Here is a 17,980-nt window from a genome sequence, read left to right on the forward strand (position 1 = left end):
AGGTCAATCAAACTGGTAATGAAGTAAAGGAACACAGAGCTGCACACCCATCATCCACCATTTAATACCATTTAACCCAGGGTGGGGCTGGAGAGATGGCTCAGCACTGAGTTCAATTCCCAGCACCCACATGGTGACTCACAACCATCTGTTAAGGGAACCAATGCCCTCTTCTGGTGTGTCTGAAGACAGCTGCAGTGTACTTGTATACATAAAATAAATAAATCTTAAAAACAAAAAAAGTTCATGGTGCCTGTGATCCTGGAAAGTGGGAGGCTGAAACTGAAGGATCAGAAATTCCAGCTGCTCCCCAGCTACACAACAAGTTCAAGGCCAGCTTTGAGCTGTGGAAGACCCTACCTCCCAACAATCAGACATAAAAAGAAAACAATAAACAAATAGTCGGTTAAAGGCTCAGACCTTGTCAGATACAAATGGAATTTCTTTACAGTTCCTAATTGTTCTGCTTTGAGATGGTTTCACTGTGTGGCTCTGGCTGGCCCAGAGCTCACAGAGATCTGCTTGCCTCTTTCTGCCTCTGGAGTACTGGGATTAACTAATGTGTCTCCATGCCCAGCCTGACAGTATCTGATTGACCTGTTTTCTTTCACTATGTCCAGGCATAGGAGTCTCTTTTCTAAGGTAATTGGAGTTAGGGAAATTTGAATGACAGCCCTGTGGTCCTCTTGGGTGCTTGATAATCTGTACACTTTGCACTTATCAGGACCATGCTGGGCAAACACACTGGCAAGAGAGGCTTGCTGGTACTTTAGACTGAAACAATAATTATTTTGTAAAGTCCTACATATTACAGTGTGTGTGAGTTTCTCATATGTTCCACACGACACATTTGAAAAGATTGAATTAGTGTATAATTGCTATTAAGAATGATTTAAGCAGGGTAAAGCTGGCACATGCCTTTAATCCTGGCACTTGGTAGGCAGAGGCAGGGAGATCTGAGATCCAGGACAGCCAAGAGAAGCCCTGTCTCAAAGGTAGGGAGGTAGGACACATGAGATGGGACACATGAGATGGGATACAGGACTAACTAAATAGAGGAGTGATTGAATGTCATGTGGCTACAAAGGTACAGGAGAGTAGGTATTTGAATCTTTTAAAAAAACCTTTCTTTTTAAAAAAAATTTACTTATTTTTAAATATATGAGTACACTATAGCTGTCTTCAGACACAGAAGAAGAGGGCATTGGATCCCATTACAGATGGCTGTGAGCCACCATGTGGTTGCTGGGATTTGAACTCAGGACCTCTAGAAGAGTAGTCAGTGCTTTTAACCATTGAGCCATCTCTACAGCCCAACTCGTTCCCTTCTAACGTTTATTTTCTATGTTGATCGCCTTTTTAAAACATGCTCCTAGGTCAGCTGGGCCTGGAGGCTCAGATCTGTAATCATAGCTGTCCTGAATGCTGAAGCAGAAGACTGTAAGATCAGAGCTTGCTCGAGCACCTAAGAGCACCTAACTACCTAATGCGGCTTGTTTCCAAACACAAGGCTGAGAACAAAGCTCACTAGAAGAATGCTTGCCAGAGTGTACATGGGGCTCTGCTCTTGGTCCTCAGAACTACAAAGGTGGGGTGGGACAGTAGGTTTGTAGGTTAGAGGTCACTGTAGCAGGCAGGTCCTTAAGTATTTAACCCAGGCATAGATAGAATTAAATAGTCGTTGAGATTTGGTTCAGTCAGTTACATAATTATGATTGAAACGTCTGCTCGTCAGTAGCACTGTTTGTAGGGTGAGATGGCCAGCTAAAAGCACTGCTTTAAAGCGCTTGTTGCTTACCGAGGCTCTGGATTTGTTTCTCTGCAATATTCGTGATAGCTTATCCCCATATCTAATTCCAGTTTTAGAGGATCTGATGCCCTCTTCTGGCGTCTGTGGGTACATGTGGCCTTTTGTACATGCAGTACACATCTATATACATGCAAGTGAAATATCCATAAACATAAACTTTGCTTTTATTTGTTTGTTTTGTTTTGTTTTGTTTTCTGTATACCCTTGGCTATTCTGGACTCCTGGAACTTTCCTGTGTAGACCAGGCTGGCCTCAAACTCACAGAGATCCTACTGCGTCTGCTTCTTGAGTGCTGGGGTCAAAGGTGTGCGCCACCATCACCCCATTTTTTTTTTAACTTTTCTTTTTTAAACTTTAAGATTTATTTATGTATGTATGAGTACCCTATCTGCATGTATACCTGCACACCAGAAGAGGTTATCAGATCACAGTATTAGATGGTTATGAGCCACCATGGACTTGTGGAAGAGCAGACAGTGCTTTTAACTGCTGAGCAATCTTTCCAGTCCCCCTACCTCTCCTTATAAAGGCTCCTTTGTGTATATACACACATACATAATACACATGTGGCGCTGTGTGTGTGTGTGTGGTCTTATGTAGGGGATAAAGAAAATAAAGGCATTTTCTTTAAACCTAGCTTTTAGGCATTTCTGCTAAAGAAATATATGTATTTCTGTATATTTTTAATTTATAAATTTTTGATATCAAAAAACCTGAGGAATGGAATGGATCAGGTGGCGATTAACCATCCATCGCATCTATCGGGTCTCAGCCGTGAATTAATTTATGTGTCTTTTATGTTACATCATTCTGTGGTTGGCACACTCAGCAGCTTGACTACATTTTGATTAATTTCTTTCGATTTTTGAAGATAATTGGGTAAGTGTTTATTTTCTAGGAATAACCCCTCTCACCAGGCAGCATCTGACTTTAGTCAGGCAGCCCTGTTGTCCTTAGGCTGAAGGGAGGCTGGGAGCTGGTGTTTGCCGGAACTCAAGTTAACATTTTCCTGACGCACAGACAAGTGACCTTTGGCCTAGGGTCTCCACCCTGCAATCCCATCCCTCTCCCAGGCAGTCTGGTCTTTCTTCCCCGTAAGAGTCAGCTTGATACAGTAGAGTCAGTTGAGAAGGGGGTCTTATCTGAGGGCGGCATTGATTAGGTGATCCAGGGATGTATAAGAAAGCCAGTTATGCATGGTTACAAATGGAACCAAAAAGCAGTTTACAGTTCAGGCTCTTGTAGAAACACAAGCGGCGACTTCCTTTGGTAGACAACCCTTTTCTTCCCTAAATTGCTTTGCTCAGAGTTTTATCACAGCCACAGAAAGGCAGCAGGATAGCAACCACACAGGTCTCCACAGGCAGAGCGCAGCGTGGGGAGCATGGATTTGGAGAGGCCAGAGGTGAAGGAAAAGCACCTATGGCTATGCCGTGCCTAACCAGTCCTGAACCTGGAGCTCACCTCTTGACTTTGCCTACAAGAGTGCTAAGAGATACTAAAAACCCTGGTGTCGCAGGACGTGCCTGTTGTAAGCTTTTGCTGCCATCCTTGATAGCTTTGTGCTCCTAAGCTTGCCAGCAGCTGGTTAGACACTAGAATAGCTCGGGTTTCTGACATTGCCCCGCATGGCTTCACACCAAGGCCTCACGGGCCTGCCTTATGGTTATTGCTGATCACATGTTAGTGTTTTTGAAGTCTGAATGTTACTTTTTAAAATATTACCACATTCAGTGCAAGGTAGGACTTTTGACCTTTTCCTACATCTATTTCTGTCTGTCTGTCTGTCTGCCTGCCTGCCTATCTGCCCACCTGTCTACCTGCTCACCTTGTTTGTTTGTTTGTTTGTTTGTTTGTTTGTTTAAAATGATGGGGCAGAAGTTGATCCCAGGGCTAGGACCTTGTAGCACAAACTAGATAAACATCACAGAGCTCTATAGTGCCAGCCCTTTTGTTTTCGTTTTGTTGGAAACAGGTTGTGTATAAGTCACCCAGGCAGGCCTCCCACCGGCAGTGATCTTCCCGTCTGAGCCTCCAGAGTAGCTGGGATTATACACTCATCCCACATTCCCACAGAACTTCATGTTGAAAAGATTCACACCTATCAGAAAAGTTGAATATACATGTCTTAATGGTGTTTGCAGCTTCCCCTTTGCTTGCTTGTTTTTTGCTTTATTTCTGAGAATGGCTTCCACTCTTGTCACCCAGGCTGACCTAGAATTTTGATGAACCTTCTGCCTTAGCCTTCATCATTTCTTTACTTTCTTCATAAATTTACCACATGTTATACACAGTGCTCTTCTAATCTGCCTGCTGTTTAATTTGGAAGGAGTTTTATTCATGATATAGCATACATTTATGGCATAGATTTGCTTTTTTAACTTTACTATGTCAAAGAAAATTATCCAGACACTTGTTAAAGTTGTGAAAGACTTTAATTCAAGAGGGAAGGCAGAATTGGCATGGTGGTATGGGCTTGTAGTCAGGACCTGGAGAGGCTGAGACAGGAGTGTGAGTTTCAGGCCAACTAGGACTAAATAGTAAGACCTTGTTTCAAATGTACAAGTGAGCTAGGCTCTGACTCATGTAGTCTGTAGTTCACATGTGTGAAATAGAGTATCTCTATTTTATCTCTCTGACCTAGGTCCAGAGATACGGAAGGTGGATACCAGGGGTTGGGAGCGCAAAGAGTGGGCAATGACCATTATTGGGTATTGCAAATTGATTTTGGAAGAGTAGACTTATTTTGGCCTGCATGGTGATGGTCATGTAGCTTTTTAAATATTATAAAGCCATTAGCTTACACATGCTGAACTCTATGGGATTTGAGTTATATATATATTTCATTTTAAAATTATGAGAAAACCCCAAATTTTATGCATTTTGATAAATTCTTTAGTAATCCTCTCCTCTGTCTGGTTGCCCCTCATTTGTTCCCAGAACTCCTCTCCTCTCTTCCCATCCATAATAGATAATTATTGGCTTCAGAACAAAGATAAGCTGGTCTTTGCAGCTTATCATAAACTAGGCTAAACCCATGAAACCAGAAGTTGGCAAGTTAAAGAATCCCTCTTGGAGGACTCTCAATGATAAGTTATAAGTAACCAGCAAATTGAGATGTCAGACTCTTTAGTTTCAGGGAAGTAAAATTAGTATCTTACTGCTTATTCTTCCCCGAGGTTTGGCCTCAGGAGGAGCCCTGAAGCAGTACTCAAGCCTGGCTTTTCTGGTCTTCACTGTGGCGTTGGAGGGCTCTCTGTTCTGTTCTGAGTAGTTACATACTGTTGGAAGTTCAACTGAAAATAGTTCCCTGCAGTTTGTGATGACTAATCCTGTTTGTTTTCATGAGCTCTGCTGCCAGCAATGTGACCAGAAGTTAGAGAAGCTCTGGATGTAAATGGTGTTAGTTGCAAGCCTTCTAGGAGGAAACCATCCACGAGCTGGAGGAACAGAATTAGAAGACTAGACACAGGCATTTCAGGTAGCTTTTATGTGCCTTGTCTGTCTCAGTGACTCATTGGATTCAGGAAACAGTAAGATATTAGTGTGCTCTGATGTTGGGGCAGGGAAGTTACTGTCCTAGCATTGGCCAGAGCTGTTGGCCATAAAATCTCTTATTTGTGGTGTCAATTTGCTGTTGGAGCATGTGTTCATCTTGCCGACCTTCTCCATCTAGGTTTCTAGCACCCAACTGCTGCTGCCACAGCCGTTGGGCGTCCTTCACCAAGACGGTGGTGGTAGTCAACAGTGTCCCATCCTGGAGAGAAACTGGCAATCACCAGTAGCAGTTAGAATAAGATGAATAATGATATGTGCTGTAGCGGTAACTCCACATGACGGAGGGGCGCACACACAGTGACTGGAAGGATGGGAACTGCATCAGCTACCTGAAGAAAACTGCAGACATAAGGCCTAGCAATTAGTGTTTGATCCTGGTTAGGTGACATAGACAGCCAGGGTGAGAAGTAAGATGAGAGATCACTTTAGAGGAAATAGGGACATTAGGATCTTGAAAGAAACAGATTTTTAACTTTGAGTGAATAAGGTATCAGTTTTAATTTGTGATTTAGGCATGAGTGTATAAAGTGCTGTGTGATTATAGGATGACTGAGTTAATAGACACCTGTGTGGCTACAGGATGACCGAGTTAGTGCAGACCAGAAGGCCTCTTTTGGATTCTCTAATCAACACCTCTGCTCTTTGAAATCATGTAGTCACTTAGGATTTAGTGAGGACATCATCTGGCACTTGTTAGCTCTGGTTGATGTAAAGTTTTCACCTATAATTGGTTTATAAACAAAATGAAGAGAAACACATTTTGTTCAGTAGTGGATCTAATTGCCTCTCTCCACCCCATTTTTTGACTTTCTGCTAGACATGTGCATTGCTATCGCAATCTCTCTCCTCATGATCCTGATATGTGCCATGGCTACTTACGGTGCATACAAGGTAAGTGGCTGTTGGGAGGTGAGGGCGGGGCCCGTCTTCAGGCCCTTCCACTAGAGCAGTGGTTCTCAGTCTTCCTAATGCTCCAACCCTTTGATACAGTTCCTCAGGTCTTTGTGACCCCCAACCATAAAGTTATTTTATTTTTGTTGCTACTTCATAAGTATAATTTTGTTACTGTTCAGAATTGTAATGTAAATATCTGTGTTTTCTGATGGTCGTAGGCAACCCCTATGAAACAGTTGTTGAACTTCCAGAGGGTTGAGAACCGCTGCTGTAGCCTAATGTACCTTTGCTGAATATGGAGTTATTCAGAGTTTTCTGCAAGAGTCTTCAGAAATCTCTCACTAACACCTTGTGGTAATAGAAAAACTGGTAACACCCACATTATTATGAACACTTGGTATTTTTGTTTATTTCTCTCTCTTTTTTTAAAGAGTTACTTATTTTATATGTACGAGTGCTCTATCTGCATGTATGCCTGCACACCAGAAGAGGGCATCAGATCCCATGATAGTTGTTGAACCATCATGTAGTTGTTGGGGATTGAACGCAAAACCTCTGGAAGAGCAGACAGCTCTCAACTGCTGAGACATTTCTCCGGCCCCCAGTATTTCTGTTTCTTGACTGCTTCAGCTTGGCACTGCTGCCATGGCCTGGTTAATGACTGCCAGTTCCCCCAGGTCCCCCAGTGTCTTATTATATCCAAAATACTAACATTCTGTTTTCTCATTTTTAGCAACACGCTGCCTGGATCATCCCGTTCTTCTGTTACCAGATCTTTGATTTTGCCCTGAATACTTTGGTTGCAATCACTGTACTTGTCTATCCAAATTCCATTCAGGAATACATACGACAGCTGGTAGGTGGCCCTCCCACTCACTGCCTCTTGTCCTGGGGGAGCCCTGATTGAGTAAAGGACAAAGCATTATCGGGGGACATACGCATTAAGCAGATCTTAAACTTTGCAGCTGAGTGTTTGGTGAGATCGTTGATTTTTTTTCTGAAAGGTGAGAGTTCTGAATTACTAGGGTGCTTTGGGGATGCCACAACTGCCGTAACCTCCTGGGGCCTGCAGGGATGGGACAGGGCGGAAATGGCATTTCCTGTGTCTATGAGAATCCTGATATGCTTTGCTTAGGTGTCAGCAATGGATAGTTATCTTTCTTCTGTTGACTTGTGGGAGACGGGAAACTGCTGTGGAATTCTTTCCAGACTTAGTTCCCCAGAGATCTCTTAATTCCTGATTCATGTTAAGTCCATTGTGGACATCTGATGAGTAGTATTGGTAGCTGGGTGTTAAGGAGCTTCTAACAGCATCAAGTGGAGTAATTATAGGCCTTGTGCTTTTTAGCCTTGGATTCTTAAATTATGAATGTGTTTGAAAATGTAATTTCCTTGGAATTGTTTAAGTGGCAAAGCATTCACTTTGCTTGTCTATCCACTTTGATTTTTTGTTTTGGGGGTTGTTTTGTTTTGTTGTTGTTGCCGTTGTTCTGTTTCTTGAGACAGGGTTTCTCTATGAGCCCCTGACTGTCCTGGAGCTCATTCTGTAGACCAGGCTTGACCTCACAGAGATCCCCTTGCCTGTGCCTCCCAGGTGCTGGGGTTAAAGGTGTGCTACTACTGCTCAGTAAATGTTCACTCTTGAGGGTTCTCTCTATGTAACTTTATTATTTGTTTTCCTTTTTTTTTTTTTTTTTAATGTGGTCTTAGGAATTAAACCCAGGGCCTGCCACATGCAAGATAAACACTTTATTGCTGAGCTGCATCCTTAATTTAGAATTTCGTTTTCAGACCAGGTCTTGCTGCATTGCCCAGCTTGGCGTCCTACCTCACCCTGTTCCCTTGGGTTACAGACTGTGCCAGTGTGCTCCTTTCATGCAGCCTCTGCAGTAGTCTCTGACCTCAGGGTAAGGGCCAGGAGAGGTGAAGCTACAGGATGCATGTGGCATTGGGAACTGGATGGTCCAGTGGAAAGGACGGCTTGGGGGCAGGAGGGCGGGGCAGGGAGTGAGGAGAGAACCTCGTAGTCTTGTTGACAGTCCTGCTCTGACCTGTCCTACCACAGAAGGCCCCAAGGTTTTGCTCCTTAGAAATGTCTGCGTTGTCATCCTTTTCTTTACTGTTTGAAGAACTGGAACCATGCTTTGATGGGCAATAGCGTCTAAAAAGTTCCCTGTGCCAGTTTTGAGAGTTGCCTCTTGGGATATAGTAGAACGTGGAGGGACCGGTCTGTGATGGAGAGGTAGAGGATTAGCCTCTGCTTGAGGCTTCGTGACCTGCCTGCTGGGCTCCTCAGATCATGCTGCAAGAGGAAGAAACTCGGTCCCAACAAGCTTATTTTACGGGACTGGGCTGGTGGTGATGGTAAGGGTGGGCCTGTAGGTGCCCTTTGCTGTGGAGTGGCGCACCGAATACCCTGGTCTGTGGGCTGCAGAGATTGACATAGAGCCGTACAGCCATTCAGCAGCTTCATTTGACCCTGCCTTATCTGCTACTCTCCATTCATTCTACTTTGGAACCATCACGTGGTACAATGACAATATTGTTGGAGCTGACAGGAATTAGAATACTGTAAAAAAAAAAAAAATCGGCTTTCACTTTTATTTGTAACGACAAACCAAATATAGAAGTGAAATACTTCAGGAGGCCAGGTGAAGTGGCTGAAGTACAAGGTCAGGAGTTGAAGGTCTTCCTTCAGTTCCTGCGTAGTGAATCTGAGGTCAGCCTGGGTTATGTGTGACTCTCCAATCTCCCTCCACAAACATTCTGTGCCATTTAATGGTCATTCTGAGTTGGGCATGGTGGTGCCTGCCTGTAACTCCAGCCCCTAGAAGGCTGAGGAGAAGTCCACAGTCAGTATGAGCTACTTAGTGAGGACCTGTTTGCGCAAAACAAACCCCAGGTCAGTCTGAGCTCTAGGAGCAAATTCCGTACATTATCAGCAATGCCTAACAATGAAAGGGATATTCACATTCCCCTGATGGCTGCTGCTGCTGCTGACATTGAAACGTGGTGAGTTAGAAAGGCAGTCGTCATCTGAGAGGGCTGCAGGGCGAGCCCAAGACAGAGTCCTGCAAAACATGGTTAAAGTAACTCATCATCCTTGTTTACAAAACTAAATAAACATGTAAGACTTTGCTGTCTAGAAAGATGTGCCGTTAGCAAATATATTCATCTTAGTGCGTTTCTCCTCCTTGTCCTGCACTCAGCCTTTAAGAATACCCAGAACCTGAAGAAAATAAGAAAACATTACCACATCAGTTAGTCAAACACCAGGAGTATACAACACCAAACTGGTGGTGGCCCCCCAAGGTGCAATGGAGGGCAGACGGGTGCTGCACACTTAACTGTATCTGTGTGCCCTTGACCTCCCTTCACTGGAATTACTGCCTGAGTTAGGACAGTGTTAGCTTTCCCTAACTCACTGTATGTTGCTCTCATTGGTAGAGGCATCTGTCCTAAATAACAGTCCCCACTGTGCCTTTACCCCTGTGGAAGACATCTTGAAAGATGAACCAACGAGGTTTGCTAATGAGCCCTCTCCCTTTCAGCCTCCCAGCTTTCCCTACAGAGATGATATAATGTCCGTGAATCCTACCTGTTTGGTCCTTATTATTCTTCTCTTTATCGGCATTATTTTGACATTTAAGGTAAGCATAAATATTCTCTTTATAAGCTAAATATTAAATGCATTTCTGACTGCAAGAGAGATAAACAAAACCACTGCCTCTTGATTTCCTAATGTTATAGTTTATTCTGTTGTCTGTGTGAGAGAGAAATTCTAACCTGCATTCCACAGGCCAGTCAAGGAGACGTGGCTCAGTGGTTAAGAGTACTTGTCCTTTTCCAGAGAACCCAAGTTCTGTTCCCAGCATCCACTTGGTAGCTCACAACTACCCATAACTCCAGTTCCAGGATATCTGACATCCTCTTCAGACATCTATGGCACCAGGCATGTACACAGTGCACAGATATACGTACAGGCAAAACATCCATACACATTAAAAGACAACAACAACAAAAATGTATTTGGGAACAGATTAAGGTTATACAGTGCATATAGTATATAGTACTGCAACATGCATTACAATGTTCTATATGTTTTTTAGTGTTTGTGTTACCATCACAAAAGTTAGATGCAAATATTTCAATAAACATAACACAGGTAGTCTCAATAGAGCCACAACCCATGTCACAGAATATAACCATTTAACATATGGGCTCATGAGGTGGCTTAGTGGGTAAAGGTCCCTGCCACAAAGTCTGGTAAACTGATCCGAGTTCAGCTCCTGAATCCACATAGATGGAGGGAGCGAATCAGCTCCCAGAGGTTCATATCTGAGCACATGATCACACACGTGGGTATGGGTATTTGTGCCTACACCTGTGTTTATATACACATACACACCAAACACACACACACTAAATAAGTAAATGCTATTAAAGAAATATAAACCAGTGTTTTTAGTGCATTTATAGGTGTGTGCAGCTGTACCTCCATGCCAGTACAAATTGGGTCATTTTTTATTTTTTATTTACTTTTATTTTTATTTTTATTTTTTGGTTTTTCAAGACAGGGTTTCTCTGTATAGCCCTGGCTGTCCTGGAGCTCACTCTGTAGACCAGGCTGGCCTCAAACTCAGAAATCTGCCTGCCTCTGCCTCCCAAGTGCTGGGATTAAAGGCATGCGCCACCATGCCCGGCTCATTTTTTATTTTTTATTTTTATTTATTTTTAAAAGATTTATTATTGTATGTAAGTACACTGTAGCTGTCTTCAGACACACCAGAAGAGGGCATGAGATCTCATTACAGATGGTTGTGAACCACCATGTGGTTGCTGGGATTTGAACTCAAGACCTTCTGAAGAGCAGTCAGTGCTCTTACCGCTGAGCCATCTTGCTAGCCCTTATTTTTATTTTTTTGAGTTAGGGTTTCTCTGTATAAAGGTAAAGCCCTGGCTGCCCTGGAACTTGATCTGTGTAAATCAGGCCTGCCTCTGCCTCCCAAGTGCAGCTATTAAAGGTGTGTGCTGCCATGCCAGTTTAAAACATTTTTTACCACATCAGTATAGTCCTGCCTGTTGGTCTTTGTGGGTGTTCCTGCCATTCCGTAGGTTGCTGCCTTGGTTTGCTTTCTATTACTGTGATAAAGACCATGACCAATGGCAGTTTGGAGGAAGAAGGGGCTTATTTGCTTTCCATTCCAGGCTTGGGGTCTGTTGAGGGAAGCCGAGGGAGGAACCATAGCAGAGACCACGCAGGGACCCTGCGTACTGCCTCTCTTCAGGGCTTGCTCAGCTTCCTTTTCCATACAGTCTAAGTCCCATCAGTGGCACCCTTCCATATCAGTCACTACTTAAGAAAAGAATGCCCACAGTTTCACCTCTAGGCCAATCTGATAGAGGCATTTTTCTCGGCCGAGGTTCCCGCTTCATAGATAACCTAGCTGTGTCAGGCTGGCAACTCTCACCAGGACTAGCTGTGTCAGGCTGGCAGCTCTCACCAGGACAGTTACAGTGATGTGCCCTGCTGTGTTACATGCCTTGTATCCATCCATCACACGACAGGTATCCAATTGCCTCCACCTTGGCTACAGTGAACAATGCTGCTTTTCACATTCCTACAAAAATGTTTAGGGACATACACATCCGTAGGGTAGGATTACTGAGTTCTGTAGTAACTTGATTGAAACTCGAGCCCATACTGTTTGTCATCGTTACCAGCAGTGTGTGAGTTTTCTATTTCCTTTCTCGCTTGAACCTTTTTTTAGTCAAAGAACTTTAAAATTAGGGAGGGATTTTGACATAATTGACTTCTAATCCAGTTGGAGGTGGTTGGAGCAAGAGCATAGAGTTCCTGCTCCAGCAGCTCATGTATCACTTCCAGCACATTGTTCTGCTGGGTGTTAATCTTAAGTACCTTTAGATGCTTCATTTTGACAATGGTATGATACAATCAGAAATCCTGTAGAATAAAAACTGGAAAAGTACATGCCTGTAATTGTAGGCATGTATTTTGGCTACCTTATTGGGTTCTTATTATCTGCCATCTCCACCCCAACCCTACCCCTAACACTGGGTAGGAGAGAAAGAAGGTTAGAGGCAGAAGGGGGCATAGACCTTCAGAACAACCAGGCTGGTTGATTAGGGGCTTCGAATTCCAGTCTTAGTTAAAGGATTTGCAACCAGCAAACAGAATTCCAGCACTAGCAAAAGCAACAAATGCAATAGCAAGAACCAGTAGTGCCAGGGGAGCCGCCACTGCCCTCTCAGGCTCTCACATTTATACTCTCTCCTCTCAAGAGTCCCCAGAATTCCAAATGTAAACTCTCTACAGCTGGCAAAAAATCACATCCCTCCTACAGCACTGGACAAATCATAGGAGCTGTGGACAGACAATCTGAAGCAGCCCCATATCCCACCCCTGGGATTAAAACCAAAAATAATCATATAACATAACTGGGTTATTTAAGAAACCAAGATTCTTACTACATGTAATACTGGAAATCAGGGTGCTAAGCAGGAGGAACTTAAGGGTAGCCTAGGCTACACATCAAGTTTGGCTAACCTCTTGCCAAAGAATAAGTAGTATAGTGGTGAAATGGTTTAATAAATTTGACCAGTGTCTATAGCCATTGTTCCTTTTAACTAACCACCCCCCTTCTTGGGTGAGACCCATCCTTAACCTCCACCACCACCACCCAGTATCAGTACCATCCTGTGGTGTACTGTGGTAGAACAAGGGTTGTAAATGCATGTGGTTCTGTAACATTAACATGTGTATGTAATGTAGCCTTCATAGTGTGACTTTATTGTTCTAAGTTTTCTTTTAGTTTTGAAAATTAAGAATCTGATGACTGTTACTTCCAGGGCTACTTGATCAGCTGTGTTTGGAGCTGCTACAGGTACATCAATGGCAGGAACTCCTCTGATGTCCTGGTTTATGTTACCAGCAATGATACCACGGTAAGTGTGATATCACTAAAGGAGAGACCTCCCCCACCCTCAACTATGTGATGGTGCCTAATGTGTTAGTGTTTGCTACTTCCTGCTGTATTTGAGACGTTTTGTTGTTGTTGTTGTTGTTTTTCAGTTTTTGAGATAGTTTCTCTGTGTAGCCTTGGCTGTCTTAGAAGTTTCTCTGTAGACCAGGCTGGCTGTGAACTCACTGAGATCTGCCTCCCTTTGCCTTAGTGCTGAGATTAAAATTGTCTGCCACCACCACTGCCTGGCCAAGTCATGTTTGTCATATGTGTGCTCTGCAGAGTATCCCAGGTTGTAGATTTTTTTTTTTGCCAGTGGGACAGATACCTGAAAGAAATGACTTAGAAGGAGAGGGTTATCTTTAGACATTTCTGTCATGTGATAGGACTTGTTCTATTACCACAGGCTTGTGGTAAGATATGAAGAATATTGTTGCTGTAGACCCCGTGCTCACATCAGGGCAGCCAAGAAGCAGAGAAGACAATGGAGACATTCCCAAAGGACTACCACCTCCCTCTAAGCAAGTCCCACTAATGCCATCAGATTAGGAACTCTTCAGTGGATGAATCCATTGATGAGATCAGGGTCCTTGTTACCCAGTTGCTTCAGGGAGGGGAGTTCCAGGCTATTTCACATCCAAACATAGATAGTAACTGAACCTTGGAAAACAGTAGCAACAGATAAAAGAAAGCAAAGCAAAACCAAAGCAAAAACCCAGCCTGAAGAGAGAGAGAGATGTCTCAGCAGTGGCCGCTTTTCCAGAGTCCCGGGCTGGTTTTCCAGCACCACACAGTGCCTCACAACCACCTGTAACTATAGTTCCTATTGATTTGACTCTGTCCTCACCACAGGTACCCGCAATGCACATGATACACAGATATACACACAGCCAAAATACTAGTACATGAATATAATAGATATAAAACATACATATAACAAAACAGTGAAGAGCTGGGGCTATCCCACTGAAGACTACATATATTTTGGTAAATTGTGTAAACTTCTTGTTTTGTACCTATTCTGTGTCTTTAGACAGGATAAGCAGATTCTTTGTCTAAACACTAACACATCACAGTTCATAAGACTGGTGCTCAGCTAGACCATCCTTTGTCCAGTTGGAGCCTCATTAGTAGCTCTCGGGTGTACTTGCTCTCTAGTATTACACAGGCTCATGTATTTCCTACACCACCCCTGTGGTATGACATTTCTCCAAATAGCCGTTCATGTTGGTGGAAAATGATCTCTGGAGATTATAATGTAGTCCCTGAGGACTGGAATACTCTTAAGATTTTTGGCAGGAACTAGGGGGTTTAATGTTGGCATTCTAATTTAAAAACCAAAATGTGCCAATTTTTGTACACATGCTGCCTCAGGCCATCTAGAAGGCTGGGTTAATCTAGTTTTTCATAGCACATAACCTCATGTTTCTCCTTTGCCCATGTCAGTATTGGGCATCTACATCGACATAATAACATGTCATGCCTGGCTTTCACTTTCTATTAATATTGGGCCAGATGGTTCTTCTCCCAGGCCAAATAAATCCACATTGACCTTTGTGGATAGATACTGGAGTTCTTGTTATAAAAAAAACAAGCCTCATCTCCTTTTCTAAGATAGTGTGCATGCTGTGATCCAGATTCATGCTTTCCCAAAGTCTGCACACAGGGAAGACAGGAAAGAGTTGTTACATGCTGGACATCAGTGCCAGACCAGGTTTAACCTTGCTTCCGTGTCTAGCCAGACCATAATGGGAATGCCTGGGGCAGAGGGTCCCAAACATGATGCCTTGGCGCCTGAGTGAGAATAAAGACCCAACTCTTCACTACACCAAGCAGTCATGTATGCACAGCAGCCTGCTCACTATGTAGGGATTGTTGCTTTGTTTCCCTTAAAAGTTTAAAATATCCCAAGGTGCCCCTCTGTGCCTCTGCAGCCGCCTGGCCCCAGCACTGTTGGCGCCTTAGGGAGATGCACCCTCCCTTTTAGAGTCTCTGTTGGAGAAGTCATGTGGGGGAACACGTTATGTAACATCACATGGCTTCCCAATGCATGAACATGTGCTCACCAGAGGAAAAGCAAATTAAAGTGATAAATACATAGATCATGTCTATTTTTTTGTAATTTGCAAATTGAAGTTTTTGAAGATTTAATCTGTGCAACTTTGTTTCAGCAACACCACCAAGACCAGGGTCCCCACAGTATTTTGCCAAATGTAAAATATGGAACGCAGTCCCTGTGGACCAGGGTTCTCGGAATCAGTGAGAGTAATATTTAGCTAAAACAGTGTCTGAAATTCTAGTTCCAGAGGAAAGCATTATAGCCTTAGATAGGAAGGCTCTTAATATTTTAAAGGGGAAATGGAACCGTGAAGGAGTCTGTTATGCTGTGCCTTGTAGGTGCTAACTCAGATTGCTTTAAGGTAAGCTTGTTGCTCTGACTTCTCAAAGTATTCTGCCATGTGAGGCTTTCTTAGTCTGTTTTATAATACACTTATAAGGACAGTTAAAAGGAAAAACTTCAGTTTTCAGTCAGACCATCTCCCTAGTAGCCATTGCCCAATAGATTCTCTGACATACTGACCTTTGGCCATAAAAATGCTCGGAAGAACTCAGCAGTTGGAATGACATTTATGGTGGTCTCCAGTCATTACAGCACAGTTCCTGCAGGTTTTCTTTCCTTCTCCTGCCTTCTCCACCCAGCCCCATCCTCACTTTTTTAAATCTAGTTACTTTTCTGATTTTCTTCACTAGGTATAAACTAGACATGGTTAGAGGCAAGTTCTTCACCAGGCTCTGAGTACTTTCCTTAACTGTAGAAAGATGAGGGTGCATCTGATCGGATTGACAGGGGGAAGGGTCTGTTGTTGGCCTTGGTTCATTCATCCCCGAGAAACTAGACAGCCAGGACCTAAAGCATCAACACGGCTTCATCCTGTAGGTTTTCCAGAAACGTCATAACTAACTTGCTGGACAAGCCTGGGGAAGTCCTTGCTTCCAGAGCAGTTGGAGGGCAAGCTTCAGATGTGTTTTAGCTGGATTCAAGAGCATCTGCTGACCAAGCCAGCTCAGCCAGTCAAGCAGGGTCTTTGAATTGTTTGGGTGGTACAGCCATCTTCATTATGTAAGTTCCACAATGTTGACATGAGATGAAATTGCCTAATGGTGCATTTCTTGGAACATAGCCCCACTGTTGCGTGAAGCATGGCTGTAGCTCTTCCCATGACATTTATCGTTTGTTAACTGATGAACTGAATTTCTTTTCCAGATTTTATTTATTGTGTATGTGGTATAGCTTGTGCATGTACAGGCCAGGGGTTGACATTGGGTGTCTTCCTCCACCTTTTGACCCCAGGCAAGCACTTTACTGAGCTGGCTCCTGGGAGTGGGGTGTACATGGAGAGAAAAATGGAGTTTGCGTGTGTGTGGAATTTGTGTTGGACATACATAAAGTAGCCCCCAGTTGTGTGCACTTGAACGTTCTGGCACTCAGCCGTGAGCTTCTGCTTGGTAGCAGCAACTTTACACTGAAGTAGGACGTGTTCTTGGTCTTCCCCCCCCCCCCCTCTTATTTATTTTGTCCTGACTGCAGAGTGGCCCCATTCTCTGAATGGTTAGGGTTTTTTTGTTTTTGTTTTTTTGTTTTGTTTTGTTTTGTTTTTGTTTTTTAAAAACAGCTAAATGCCAAGTGATAAAAATGTCATCTATCACATCATGACATCCTAGGTGGCAAATTTGGTGTTAATCAGGTGGCAGTTATTTCTCTTGATGTCCAAGTACTTCATCCCCCTTATAGAGAGGAAGGATGGCGGCATCCTTAGTGCCAGCAGAACATAATAGGAACAGAAAGGCAGTCTGGACCAGGTTCAGCATCATCTAGATAAGAGGATGCTGAGCCTTCGAGAATTTAAACTAGTCAGTTCCATCTGGAGAATTTTTGAAAGTATTCTGATAGCCAGAGGCATCACATCAAGAATATTTCACAGCCAACATAGAACAGCGAATGAGGGTGTCATCAGCTCAGTGGGGGGAGGGGATTGTTCAGGCCTCTTGACATCAGATTGCAAGGCGAAGTCAATAGAGTGTTTCTGAGAAAAGACCATCAGGGTTAAAATGCTGGTTTGCAGTGAAACAACATTCGATGATACATGCTTGCTTGATAATGAATATACTAAAGTGTGAGAGTTGTCTTGACAGAACTTGATTATGCTTCCCCTGAAAGAAAATGTTGTTGTTCAGTCTCTGAACATTTTGGGGAAATTGGGTCTGAATGTTTTGCTTTGTGAGAAAGGAAAAAAAACAAAGCGGAATATGCTGGTTGCTTTCATTTCTTAGCAGCCCCACTGTGTTCTAAGATTTCTCCAAAGACAATGGTAGTTACGGTCAGTTAGTTCTTCAGCGAGGCTGCCTTGGATAGTGCAGAACCCATCGTTCTGTAGTTAATGCTCCTACTGCTGCTCACAGCTTCCACTGGTCGTAGGTGACCCTACTTGATACATACCCACACGTGTGTGCTGGACCCCAGGCCCCAGCCACACGGAAGGAGCCTGGCCTGAATTCCCCGTAAGTAGACAGTGGCCAGGCCCCTCCAACTCCCTGGAAACCGTTCCACTGCCGCCTTCTTTCTCCCTACCACAAGTGTACCCTCAGCATAATGAGTACGAGTGTTCTCTCTAGTGTCTAGTGTCCCTCTGGTCTCTGGGGGAGGGGCGCTTTTCTGGTCTGCACTGCACTGTCT

At 43.6% G+C, this 17,980-nt stretch overlaps 1 protein-coding gene across 1 annotated transcript in view; it reads left to right on the forward strand.

Moving 5' to 3' along the window:
* Window positions 1-17,980, forward strand: part of Laptm4b (lysosomal protein transmembrane 4 beta) — a 45,559-nt gene that overhangs the window by 25,820 nt on the left and 1,759 nt on the right. The window contains exons 3-6 of the mRNA XM_031358492.1: window positions 6,186-6,259; window positions 6,996-7,118; window positions 9,814-9,912; window positions 13,133-13,228. Of these exons, the coding sequence (XP_031214352.1) occupies window positions 6,186-6,259; window positions 6,996-7,118; window positions 9,814-9,912; window positions 13,133-13,228 (392 nt within the window). The remainder of the gene's footprint in view (window positions 1-6,185; window positions 6,260-6,995; window positions 7,119-9,813; window positions 9,913-13,132; window positions 13,229-17,980) is intronic.

This window comes from Mastomys coucha, unplaced genomic scaffold (genome assembly GCF_008632895.1).
Source record: "Mastomys coucha isolate ucsf_1 unplaced genomic scaffold, UCSF_Mcou_1 pScaffold7, whole genome shotgun sequence".
In the NCBI taxonomy this organism is placed as follows: Eukaryota; Metazoa; Chordata; class Mammalia; order Rodentia; family Muridae; genus Mastomys; species Mastomys coucha.